The sequence below is a fragment of the Mauremys mutica genome, chromosome 12 (genome assembly GCF_020497125.1).
Source record: "Mauremys mutica isolate MM-2020 ecotype Southern chromosome 12, ASM2049712v1, whole genome shotgun sequence".
NCBI classification, from domain to species: Eukaryota; Metazoa; Chordata; order Testudines; family Geoemydidae; genus Mauremys; species Mauremys mutica.
In genome coordinates this window covers 69,783,384-69,796,962 of record NC_059083.1, presented here as the reverse complement: position 1 = coordinate 69,796,962, position 13,579 = coordinate 69,783,384, and the positions used below count along the sequence as shown (strand labels likewise).

At 51.1% G+C, this 13,579-nt stretch overlaps 1 protein-coding gene across 1 annotated transcript; it reads right to left on the bottom strand.

Annotated features, from left to right (window-relative positions):
* Positions 1-4,979: 4,979 nt before the first annotated feature.
* On the bottom strand, positions 4,980-13,370 carry LOC123347010 (CMRF35-like molecule 1). The gene is made up of 3 exons (XM_044984434.1): positions 13,331-13,370; positions 7,931-8,263; positions 4,980-5,095 (listed from the first exon to the last, which is right to left on the bottom strand). Exons 1-3 carry the CDS (start codon positions 13,368-13,370, stop codon positions 4,980-4,982), a joined length of 489 nt encoding a protein of 162 aa, XP_044840369.1.
* Between the last annotated feature and the right edge of the window lie 209 nt (positions 13,371-13,579).

Genomic DNA, 13,579 nt, shown 5'->3' with positions numbered 1-13,579 from the left:
GTCAGAGCGGCAAACGGACGCTCCGGAGCACAGCCCCAGACATGCCGCTTCTACGAGGCACTGCATGCCATTCTCGGTGGGTCTGCCACCACTGTCCCACCACTGACCGTGGACTCAGTGGATGGCATAGTGAGCCAGGACAGTTCCTACTCGATGTTCGCCGATGGGCAAGACGACGAAGGGTCCGTGGAGGAAGGCGCAGGCGACAGCGAACACAATGGCGCTTTCCCTGACAGCCAGGATCTGTTCCTCACCCTCACAGAGATCCCCTACCAACCCTCACCGGCCGTGAACCCGGACTCAGAGTCAGGGGAAGGATCAGGCGGTAAGTCGTATAAACAAGAAAATATTTATTTGCTCGAAAACATGTATACCAAAAATATAAATTCTATCTATAAATACTATATCTAAAAGTTTTTAAAGGGAAACTAAACGAACAGTAGGTCTACACAGATTGGGATGGAACAATAGTCCTCCATGGACAATTCCACAAATGCTTCAAACAGTTCCTCAAATACCCTCCGCAGGAGGTTTCGAGGAAGAGGTGCCCTATTTGGTCCTCCGGTGAAGCTCACTCTTCCACGCCACGACATCCTCAGATACAGGGGAACCATCGCCTCTACCAGCATGGCCGCGTAGGGTCCCGGTCGGTGAAGTGCTTCCCTTAACATCCTTTCTTTCTGCACTCGAGAGACACGCCTCAGGGTAATCTCGTTACTGAAGTGCTGCATCTAATTAGGGCAATTAGCGAATAGTTACTGTTCTTAATGGTTTACTTATACTTTGCATAACAAAGCCCCGCGCTTAGCAGCCACGTGCTGTAGGCCACACAGGAAAAGCATACATTGATCTTTCCCCTGCAGTGTCGGGAGTGGCTGCAAAAGGGTCATAGTATCTGATTTCCAGATTGCCGTTAGCACGACGGGACAGCTATCCGTTAACTGATAAGCATAATGTACTGTAAGGCTTACCAGGACTCTCTGCTAGAGGGATTCTGCTCTCTCTCCCGACTTCTCCGCTCTCCTGTGCAATGGCGCAGCCAATCAGAGCGTAGGCCAAAATGTTGTGCTTCTCTGGAGACCACGTGACACTTGTTGTCCGGTACGGTCTTCTTCATGGAAATTGACTAGACGGTGTTCACTGTTCGCGAAAATGTATCTGTACAAGGAAATCACTAACTTTCCCCATCACACAGCTTCGGGTCCTTCCCGGACTGCCCCGGCATCCCCCTCGCAGAGACTGGCAATGATTAGACGGCGAAAGAAGAAGACTAGGGACGACATGTTCGCTGAACTGATGGTCTGCTCCCGAGCAGAGGCTGCAGAGCAGAAACACTGGAGGGAGACCCTATGTGAGCAGCATCGCACACTCATGGAACGTGAGGATAGGTGGCGGCAGGAAGACCAGCAGACCACCCAAACGCTACTTGGTCTCATGAAGGAACAAACGGACACGCTTCGTCGCCTTGTTGATGTCCTGCAGGACCACAGGCTGGAGGACAGGGCCCCCCTGCAGTGTCTCTGCAATCGCCCTCACCAGCCAAGAAGTCCTGGCCCCCCCTCACCCAAAAGTACAAGACGGAGGGGTGGTAGAGGACGTGAGAACTGTCACTGAACCAGAGCAGAGCGGCCGTGTACCCCGCACTTCTCACGTTAGAAATTTGTAGAAGTGCTTCCCTTATAGGCTCAGCCAGTCCCAAATCCAAGGTTCATCCCCCCACTGTTTATTAGATTAATAAAAGCTGTTTGCTGTTAATCACTGTTTCCGTCATGTCTTTCCTGTCAGAGGATTTTTCGGTGTATGGGGTGGACAGGGGTTTCATACTTGCACGGTATAGCCTACAGTACCAGGGTACAGACTTGGGGAAAGGATCGACTGCGGGGCACACACACACTGCAGTCAGTAGGCACCAGGGTCATTCTGTGTTGTGTATGCTGCCCCTGTTCATTTCGTAATGTGTATAATTGTCCAGGGTCCTAGCGCCTGTCACGCCATTACTGTGAAGGCAGGCTGCCCTTACGATGCACTTGCAACATCCACGAGCCTATCCGCTGCCCTGAGCCCCAACAAGAGCCCTCATCCACGGACAGATAGTCACCCTTCTCCCACACCCATCACCCCTTCCCACGCAGAAACCCGCAGCCCACTCCCGTCATCCAAACCCCTATGCAAAGAAGGCACCACTCGCCCCTTCCTGCAAACCCTCCCCTTCATGCAGAACCACTGTCATCCGTCCCCCACCCCAGAGACCTATGTAGGAGCAGGAGGATGTCAGTCCTCTATGGAGGAAGCGGTCTGTACGTCAGTGCACACCGTGCCCAGCACAGTATGCGTCCATGTCTCAACACCAGAACAGAAATGCAAAGTAAAAGAAAGATTTATTAATAATGAGTGTAACAATTACTTTGCTTAAAAACGTGCTTTGGAAGTGGGGGAAACTTGGAGAACAAGGCATGTAGCCGCAGATCCAAATCGACACAAACTGACACAGGCCCAGGGTCAGTTTCTCTTGAAAGCAAGTGGAGAGTCATAGGTTACCCTGATCTCCGAGGAAACTTGCTTTCAAAGCCTCCCGGATACAGAGCGCTTCCCGCTGGGATATTCTCTCGGCACGGGTGTCTGGCTGAGCGTAAACTGCAGCCAGGCGATTTGCCTCAACCTCCCATCCGGACAAAAAGGCCTCGCCCTTGCTCTCACACAGATTATGCAGCACACAGCAAGCAGCAATAACTACGGGGATATTCTTTTCGCTGATGTCCGAGCGAGTGAGTAAGCTCCGCCATCTCCCCTTGAGACGTCCGAAAGCACACTCCACCACCATTCTGCACTTGCTTAGCCGGTAGTTGAAGAGTTCCTTCTCACTGTCCAGGGCGCCTGTATAGGGCTTCATGAGCCAGGGCATTAGCGGGTAGGCTGGGTCCCCGAGGATCACTGTAGGCATCTGCACATCCCCAACCGTTATTTTGTGGTCCGGGAAGAAAGTACCTGCCTGGAGGAGTCTAAAGAGACCAGAGCTCCTGAACACACGCGCGTCATGAACCTTGCCCGCCCACCCGACGTTGATGTTGGTAAAACGTCCCCTATGGTCCACTAGTCCTTGCAGCACCATGGAAAAGTAGCCCTTTCGGTTAATGTACTCGCTGGCCTGGTGGGCCGGTGCCAGGATAGGGATGTGAGTCCCATCTATAGCCCCACCGCAGTTTGGGAATCCCATCGCGGCGAAGCCGTCTATGATGACCTGAACGTTTCCCAGGTTCACTACCTTTGAGAGCAGTTGCTCAACGATTGCGTGGGCTACTTGCATCACAGCAACCCCCACGGTAGATTTGCCCACGCCAAAGTGGTTCGCTACTGACCGGTAGCTGTCTGGCGTGGCAAGTTTCCAGAGGGCTATGGCCACTCGCTTCTGCACACTCAGGGCTGCTCGCATCCGGGTGTCCTGGCGCTTCAGGGCAGGGGCCAGCAAGTCACAGAGTTCAAGGAAAGTGCCCTTACGCATCCTGAAGTTTCGCAGCCACACTGTGTCATCCCAGACCTGCAGCACTATGCGGTCCCACCAGTCCGTGCTTGTTTCCCGGGCCCAGAATCGCCGTTCCACACCATGAACTTGACCCATTGCCACCATGATCTCCACTGCCCGGCGTACCCTGCTTTCTGAGAGGTCTGCGCCACTCTCCTCACCGCGCTGCCGGAGCCTCCTCGCCCGATTTCTCAGTAGCTGACTGTTGCACAGGTGGACGATAAGGTGCGAGGAGTTGACAACGGCCATAAGTGCAGCGATGATCGCAGCGGGCTCCATGCTCGCAGTGCTGTGGCGTCCGCGCTGTAACCGACCAGAAAAGTGCGCGAACAGATTTCCCGCCGGCGCTTTCAGGGAGGGAGGGCGTTTGTGAGTGACGGTTGAATGATGACAGTTACCCAAAACCACCCTCGACACATTTTTCCCCCAGCAGGCATTGCGAGCTCTACCCAGCATTCCAATGGGCAGCGGGGAGTGCGGGAACTGTGGGATAGCTTCCCACAGTGCACCGCTTCCAAAGTCGACGCTGGCCCCGTGAATGTGGACTCAGAAATTCGAATTAGTGTATTTAGTATGGATACACAAATTCGACTTCATAAGGTCGAATCCACAAATTCGAACTAAGTTGATTCGAAATAGTCTTGTAGTGTAGACAAGGCCTATGTTAGTTTGTTCTGTGGGACCCTATCACCAAGGACCTGAGTATTCTTTGCTTCTCTGGGTAAAGTGTGGGACCTTTTTTTCTCTAGACCAGTGGTTCTCAATCAGGGCTTTGCTTACCCCTGGGGGTACCCAGAGGACTTCCAGAGGGTACATCACTTCATCCAGATATTTGCCTAGTTTTACAACATAAAAAAGCACTAGCGAAATCAGTACAAACTAAAATGTCATAGAATGACTTGGTTATACTGCTGATATACGATACACTGAACTGTAAGTACAATATTTATATTCCAACTGATTTATTTAATAATTATATGGTAAAATGAGAAAGTCAGCAATTTGTCAGGAATAGTGCGGCTGGGACACTTTTGTATTTTTATGTCTGATTTTGTAAGCAAGTAGTTTTTAAGTGAGGTGAAACTTAGGGTAAACAAGACAAATCAGACCCCTGAAAGGGGTAACATAGTTTGGGAAGGTTGAGAGTCACTGCTCTAGATGACCATAAATATCTCATAGCTCTCATCCAATGGGATGGATATTTGGGAGTTTCTCGATGTGGCAAATCTGGTTTCAATAAGATTGTGTTAAAGTGATTTGGATCCCAGCATCAGAGAGAAAATCAGCTGGCGTGTTGTTAGGGTAGAATGGAACAGGGACTGTCTGTAACATTGATGGGCAGGAAGGGCAGATATGCAGCAGAAACCTCTGGGTGGGCTGGGGGGATAGGTAAGGGCCCCTGGGCATGGGTCACATGATGGGAATAAGAGTGAGGCTCAGTCCAGTGGATCCCTGAAACTCACAGTGCATGAGTGTCGTTGATGCTTATAGAGAGTGTAATGGGTGTGGAAGCAGCCCCGCTGGGCTGCTCTGTTGTCGCTGGGGGCCTTCCAGTGGAGGTGGAGGTATGGACAGCTGCAGATAAAAACAGAGAGAGCCAGCGTTACTTGCAGAAACCCCAACCTGAATCCCTTCACTGTTGCCAAGAGAGTAAAGTTGCTTGTTGCGGGAGTTCAGATCTCAGTGGGAAGGTACTCACCTCACCGCCGTCTCCAGCTCAGCAAGGCGAGACTTGGTTTAGCTCCTACAACGTACTTAGGGATTTTACTCCCTTTAGTATATCTGGGCCTCCTGTTCTCCGGCTTATATCTTCATCTTAGTATTGAGAGTAGTAGTCAAAAGTGAAGGGGGTTGGGGGACAGAGTTTTGTCTGGTAAAACTATCAGAACCTGTAAATTATTAGAACATTTTTTTAGCTCCTCCCAGGCAGTTGCTCTTACTTATTCATTCCAGCGTGGATGGCTGGCCTGGTGGATACGGCACTGGACTGGGACTCAGGAGATCTGGGCTCAGTTCCTAGCTCTGCCACAGACTTCCTGAGAGACCCTGGGCAAGTCATGAATCTTTCTGTGCCTCAGTTCCTCACCTTTTAAAGTGAGGAGAACACTGCTTGCTTTGTCTGGTTGTAAGCTCTTTGGGGCAGGGGCTGTGTGGGGTTTCTGTGACCCGACCCGTCACGCTGTGTAGACACGGTATGTATGTGCAGCACCTAGTACAAATGGGCTGTGATTTTCGTTGGGACCAGTGGGTTTTCCCATAACAATGATAATGGCATTGTTTTGCAATGGAGGTATTTTCTAGACAGACACTCTCAGCATAAGGTGGCCTCTGCCAGGAAGAGTTCACGATCTACTTTACGGGAAGATGCCAGAGCTGAGTCTGACAGACGCAAGGAAGGTACCATAGGTAAACACACAACTTGCCTACGTGAGTGGGACGTGACTCTCCTTTCCCTGGGGGATGCAAATGAGCTGGGTGCCGTCCTTTCTAGAGATCCCCCTCTGAAAGCACTGTCCTGGTATTTATCTCACATACTCAGCTGGAGGATCACTGCAGAGAGACACTGCCTGGTCCCTATAAGACTGCTTGGCTTCCAGACCAGCCTCTGGAAGCTAAAGGAGAGATTGCTCTTGAATTACAGGAAGAAGAAAAAGGTTTCTGGTTTTCACTTCAAGTTGAAACTTCTTGTCCAGGCCTTTAAGGCTCTGGCCAGCTCCACCCCAGTCCTCATCTCTGATCTTATCACATCTCTCTCCACCCATATAGCAGGGGGCCTGCCCCCTTTAAGGGATGCCTGGGGCCAGCTAACCCTGTCCCAAGACCAAGCCCCCTTTTTTATGATGTTTAGGAAGTTTTAAGAGGTTCACCAATAATTGCCATGTGAACATCAGAATTAAACATGAACCAGTACAACTCTGATCTTCGCTTTGGGTTTAGGGTATGCAGAGATCTAATAATCAAATCTCTCTAGCTGGCAGGGAATTCCCGTAGTAGAGAGGGAGGCTCAGCCCCGCCACACTGGGATATGCAGCTACCTGAAGGATCTGGGAGTTGTAGTCCTGGGGGTCAGGTGACAGAGCATGTGACCTGCAGCCGCCCATGGTATATAAAGCAAGCCTGGAGGTTGTCAGTGAATGATTCAGAGATGTGGGAGGAGCTGTGGGGAAAGAGGGAGCCGCCTTAGCTGGGTGGCCCCGGAGGAAGGGCGAGGAGGATGGTGAAGACTGATTCCCACTGAAATGACAATTGAATGTGAAGTAAGAAGGCTGGAATATTTACCTTTGAGTGTTACTGTATGTGAATAAACCAGAGCACTGAAGGGGAGAGTTGATGCAATAGCACCAGTGATGTGGTGGCTTGAGCGATCTAAAGGAAGGTAAACTGAGGCAGCAGATGAGCCTAATGCTGGACGAGATGAGCCTCCCTGTTCTGCCACCGTTCCTTGTCCCCTTGTCTTACGGCTGGCTTGGTGTCTATTTCCATGCCAGCCCCTATCCATGGAATACCCTCCAACCCAACTTCCCAACCCACCCCTGCCCCACATGCAGGTCTCTCTCCTAAAGAGGCATTTCTTCCAGGTCACTCCCAAGAAGTGAGCCAAGTTACTGGCTCTCCTAGTCGGCTCAGCTCGCCCTGTCTTCATTTTGGTGGTTGTTGCCCTGTACAGCACTAAGACCCCTGTAGGTGACTAACACACAAGGCAAGCGAAGCTCTTTAGAACCCAGAAACTACTTCGTGCACCAAGAACCTTCTCTCCCCCCTCCAGTGCTCTCTGGAACGCTGGGGGGATCCACAGCAGATTTCTATCCTTATTTGCATGTTGTTTTCCTTCAGTTGACCATGTTTTAAGTCTTCTCTTCAGCTCCCTTAAGGCAGGTGGATGTAGTTTCTGGACATACTGGCTTACAGTAAATAGTTGTGTCTAAGGAGCACTCCCCATGTCCCTACCAGCCAATGCTCCCCAAACCCCTACACTCCTGCCATTACCATGGAGGAGCAGAGCAGGGATTTCCCTGAGGAGACAGACACTTCCACAGAGTCCCAGAGATGGTGAAGAAGAGTCATTGCTACTCCACAGCTGTAAGTCCCTGCATCTCCCAGTGTGAGGTTCTCCACGGTCACGGGTGCTGCGGGGCTGGGCAGGGACCGGGTGGTGCTGAGCAAAGGGCGCTGCGGGGAGCCGCGGAGGGGCTCGATGGCTGGTGTGCAGCCGGGGGTAGCGCCCACCCTCCGGCCCCTCGCAGCCCCAGGCTGGGCCCTGAGCAGAGCGAGCTGCGGCATTTGGCACCGCCCGGGTTACAGCAGATCTGCCGGTCTAGACACCCGCCCCCCTTCCCCCGCCCAGCGCCCCCCAGCTCTGCCCCGAGCCTGGCAGCCCTGACACTGCCGGGGGGCAGCGCAGGGATTTACCTGGGGAGACGGTGACTTCCACAGTGGCCCTGAGATCAGGCCCAGTTCTCTCTACCCCGCAGTGGTACATGCCAGCATCTGCCGGTGTCAGGTTCTCCACGGTCACAGTGAATGCGCTCAGGGTGTGATTGTCTCGGATGGAGACTCTGCCCCGCTTCACTTCCGCCTCCGACCCCGGGGTCTCAATGATGTGACCGCTGGAACACCACAGGGGTCTTGCTCTGCACCAGAATTTCGGATAATCCTTGTAGCCTCTCTCATACTGGCACCGCACAGTCACCAACCCGCCCAGGGGCCCGTGCACTGTCCCAGGGCCTGTCACTGCCCAGCAGCCTATGGGGAAACAAGGAGAATTAGAGAGAGAGAGAGAATCCTTCTTACTCCAAAAATCAATAAAATGCACCCCATGCCCTTGGGGGGGAGGGGAGGGACTTGGGGCTGCCACTTGAGACTTTGCAAGGTGGGTGCATGGAGTGGGGAGAACAGGAAGGGCAAAGCAGAGAAAACAGGTCAAATTTAGCATCCTCTTGGCTTTGATTATTAAAACTCAAGCTAGAAACCAGTGTGTCTCTGCAGGGAGCAGGGCATTTCATTCGTCTCTTCCTGAATTGGTGCCGTAAAATGAAGCAAGCTGGATGCTGATCTCTCCCCACTTTGTGCGCACCAGGCCAGCTGGAGATTGTTCACACTAAACTGCAGGGACGAGATGAAAAGTGGTGGCTTTTGCCTGCAGTGTCAGTCATTGACTCCAGGGAAGGATTCACCTCTGCATGGAGACTGTGAGTCCACAGTGTCTGGGTTGAAATAGGCCCATGTCTATAACACTGATTTGTTCAGCGTCAATTTGGGAGCAAGAGCGACTGCGGCTGGGAGAGATGAGGTGAAGGAGGCCGGGCTGCAGGGCAGGTGAGGGAGTTTGGCTTGTGCGTCTAAGCCTTGTCGTTGCACGTTAGGTGGTACCGTGGTAGTGCCCCAGGGAGGATTTTGTGTTCAGTCCTCCTAACCCAGAGGTGGGCAAACTATGACCCACAGGCTGGATCCAGCCCACCAGCCATTTTAATCTGCTTGAGCTCCCACTAGGGAGTGGGGTCTGGGGCTTGCCCTGCTCTGGCGCTCCAGCTGGGGAGCAGGGTCGGGGGCCACTCCATGTGGCTCCTAAAAGCAGCAGCATGTCCCCCCTCCGGCTCCTACACATAGGGGCAGCCAGGGGGTTCTGCTCTGCACACTGCCCCCGCCCCAAGTGCCCGCCCCTCTGCTCCCATTGGCTGGGAACTGCAGGCAATGGGAGCCGTAGGGGTGGTGCCCATGGACGGGCCAGTGCGCAGAGCCGCCTGGCCGCTCCTCCGCATAGGAGCTGGAGAAGGGACACGCTGCTGCTTTCGGGAGTCACTTGAGGTAAGCGCCACCAGGAGCCTGCACCCCTGAGCCTCCTCCCACACCCCAACCTCCTGCACCAGCCCTGATCCCCCTCCCACCCTCCGAATCCATTGATCCCAGCCCGGAGCATCCTCGTGCACCCCAAGCCCTTCATCCCCAACCCCACCACAGAGGCCTCACCCTCCCGCCCCATCCCAGAGCCCCCTCCCGCACCCCGAACTCCTCATTTCTGACCTATCCCAGAGCCTGCACCCCCAACTGGAGCCTTCACCCCCTCCCACACCCCAACCCCAATTCTGTGAGCATTCATGGCCCACCATACAATTTCTATTCCCCGATGTGGCCCTCGGGCCAAAAAGTTTGCCCACCCCTGTCCTAGCTGGAGGGAAAGGCAGATGAACTGGGGATGGGGTTAGAACAAACTGCGCAGACGATGAATACGTGTCCAGGTTTAGGTGCCCAGCAGCTCTGATCAAACTGAGCAAATATACGATCAAGCTCCAGTAACTTCACCACCAGGTGCCGAATGTCCCCGGTAGCCGGGCAGGCAGCGCGTTGTTACCTACCCTCTGGCTTTGGTTTTCTTCTTTTTGGCCCGGCCTTATCACCAGGACAGCTGGCTGGTTCCTGCTCTGATGTGGTGCCTCAGCCCGCCCCATGTTGTGATAACAGAGCTCCTAAGAAACTCATCTTGAGCACCACTCCAGCCCTCGGAGAGACAGGGAAGCCCAGCTTCTTACTTTCTAGGGATCTTTAGATGTTTTTCATGTTGTTTAAGTAAACTTTGGAGGAGGAGGAGGAGGAAGTATAGACATTGGTATAGGAGGTGCCTGGTAGCATTCTCCATAATCAGGGTTGCACCTGGGATTTTGTTAAAATTTACTGAGTGTAAATTTCAGTGCTTGGTTTCAGCCAGAGCTGAATATTTTGTGGAAAGTTTAAGCAAAATCAGTGAAGCTGTTTTGGAGATGTACAAAGTAAACATATCAATCACCTTTGAACTATACAACTGGATATTCTTAGGGCATGTGTTATTCACTGAGCACTGTTCCTCTTCATAATTTGCAACCACCCTGACCCCTCCTTTCCTGCCCCCCCCAAAATAAAACCAAAATAAAAAAATCAATGTTCCCCAATGACAACAAAAGGAAGAAGTGAATTATTAGCACTCAAAACTGATTTCATGCATGGTAAATTCCCAGTCAGCTGCCATGGAATACAAAGGGTGGTTCTTACTGAATGTTGTAGCTCACATCAACTATAAACAGGAAGGTTGCAACAGAGAAAACTTCTCTGGACTGTTGTCAATGGAGACACAGATTCTGTACTCAAATTTTTATTCTCCTGCAAATCTAGTAAGCACCAGAGGTGGAAGCCCTTCTCTCGGGCAGTTTTTAATCACCACAAGAACATATTTGGAGCTTTCAAACTCTGATGGAGAAGCCAGCTGAGCTTGTAAACAGGGCGAGGCCGGTAATTTCAGTGTATTGCTGCTGTTTCAAAAAAAGCCCATGTCATTGTCACCGGGGAAAAGAATCCAAAACAAGATGGGGAAAATCCTCATTGTGCTGCCTTCTCCTCCTGGGTGAAGATCACTTGCTGTGAGTGGCTCTGGGAAATGAGGTTTCTCCAGAACATCACCAGGACCTTTTTTTAAAATTTAATTTTATTTGATTTTATTGATTTTACAGTTTTATATGAAACCCTATGGTTCAGTGACCTGGTCTTTACTTTGAAGTCTCCGAATTGCTTTGCTGCTTCATTTCCTTTGTCAGAGGCTGCTGTTAGCCTCCGTTCGCCGGTGATGAAAATAGTTTCCTTTAAGAAGAGTGACATTTCCTGTTATGTGCTGCATCCTGCTACATCGGTCAGTGGAAAAGGAAAGTGACAAAATGCAGGGCCTCCACCCACTTAGGGGTTCTCTGAAATGCTTTCCTGATTACCACTGAATCAAAACTTCTTCTAGTGCAAGGTTACTGAGCTCTTCTGTGGTGAGGAGCATTCCCCAGGGAAGCCCCGCATTGCTTGTCAACCCTATGGTGCAGAAAACTGCTTCCAGTCAGCCAATAGCAGCAGTAGGGCAGTACTTTGCCAGGACTGGACGGGCAGATTAGCTTTGCCCTTCTCCTGAGCAGTTGTAGATGTCCGGGACCTCGCAGGCCAGGTCAGCTTCCCAATGGAGGCGAAATCAGTGGCACGGTATCCAGTATATTTCAAGTGTAATTTTGTTTATATCTGTACACTAGTCCTGGAGCAAACAGAGTGCAGGCAATCCCCTCTGTTGGCATTCTCCGCCCTGCAGTGCCTGGCTCTCAGGGAGCCACTCAGAAGTGGACTGTAATTAGGCACCAAGGCAGAGAACAACTCTCCTGCTGTTCACACCGCTCCCTCTGCATATGTGTGTGGACAGAACTGGGGGTGAGCTTCTGGGTCTGGTGAGAGAGGCTTGGGGCTATAAGCAAAGGAACTACAGTATTTTCTGTTTGTTGGGTTCCTCCTGTGTGCAGGGAAACGGGACTTTGTACATTGAAACAAGATCGCATCAAAGGAAATACCTGACTCTCCCGTCAACTTCTCCTCATCACTGAACAGCCTGAATGTGGCTGACCACTGGGGTCCAAAGTGGTAGCAATACTTCCTCCACCTGTGGCTCAGCCAATCTAGACTTGGTTTAACCGCTACAATGTATTGAGTGATTTTACTCATCTTACTATACATGGACATCCTGGTCTTTGGCTTATGCCTTGTATATTAGTGCCCACTGTGGCAGGCAGAGGTGGTGGGGGGCAGGAGCAGAGCTTTGTCTCATAAAAGCTGCCTCACAAATTCGGAGGACAATTTTTCAATGCCTTCTATTCAGTTCCTTTGATTTACCTCTGTTTGCCAGAAGCTGGGAATGAGCGACAGGGGATGGATCACTTGATGATTCCCTGTTCTGTTCACTCCCTCTGGGGCACCTGGCATTGGCCTCTGTCAGAAGACAGGCTACTGGGCTAGATGGACCCTTGGTCTGACCCAGTAGGGCCGTTCTTATCTTCTTATGCACTGACTTTGTTTTTCTCCTGCTAGGCTCTTATCCCCGGTGCAGCTGGTGGGTTCCTGCTCAGATGTGATGCCTCAGCCTGCACCGGGCTGTCATATCAGAGCTATGAAGAAATTCACCTTGGGCACCATTCCAGCCCATTGAGAGTCGGGGAAATGCAACTTCTTACTTTCTAGGATTGTTGCAAACCTGTTTGTATTTAAAAAGCAGTATTGATGCTGTTATAGCCAGTGCCATAGTCAAGCTCACAGCCGGGCTTTCATTAAAACATCCTGGTCACATACCCCTAGCGTTCTGAAACAATTCCCTCCTGCCTGAAAACTTCAGTGCTGGGTCTCAGCCCCTAGTTGAATTTCTTTGTGGAAAGTGTTAACAAACTTGGTTAAGCCAGGCTTGAGATCCACAAGGGAGAATCCATGGATAACTGTATTTATCAAATCTATACTTGCCTATTTTAAGTAAACATAACAGTGTTCATTTATATGTAAAAATCGGGCAGTGAATTGTTCAGCTGGACACTCTTCAGCCAAGGCGTGACTCTTAAAGCACTGGCCCTCCATTGTTTGCACACTCCTCCCCCTCCCCCACCCCCCCAAAATACCCCCAAAGAGAATGAACTTGTTAACATTTAAAACCTTGATTTCGTTTAGGCCAGGGAAATACAGTCAGCGACACAGCTAACAGTAGCACTTAATATTGTAGCTAATATTTGCTGTGTGTAGAAAGTTTGTACCATGGAAACCGTGCTCTCTAGACAGCTGTCAACGGAGAAGCAGATTCTGCGCTGCAACTTTTATTCTCCTATACAGCTTGTAAGCTCCAGAGGTGGAAACCTTCCTCCAGTGCAGTTTTTAATCATTACAGTACCTACTTGGGGCTTTCAAACTCTGCTGGCTTCCCCATCAGAATGTGTACATTGTGCAAGCCAAATAACTTCAGTGTATTTCCACTGATGCACAAAGAGCCCGTGTCATTCTTACCTGGGAAAAGAATCCAAACCAAGACCGGGGAAATCCTCATTGTTGCAACTCCTTCTGGGTGAAAGTCACTTGCTGCGAGTGTCTCCAGGAAAATCACCTTCTTTCAAGCTAGCACCACCGCCTTGTGTATTTTTTGATGTTGACGTGGAACTTGGAGATCCACGTACCCAGGTTCTAGTTTGAGTTTTCCAAATCTGCTGGGTGCCGCACTTCCTTTGACAGGTGCTGCTCCTCCTCCCTTTTCTAAAA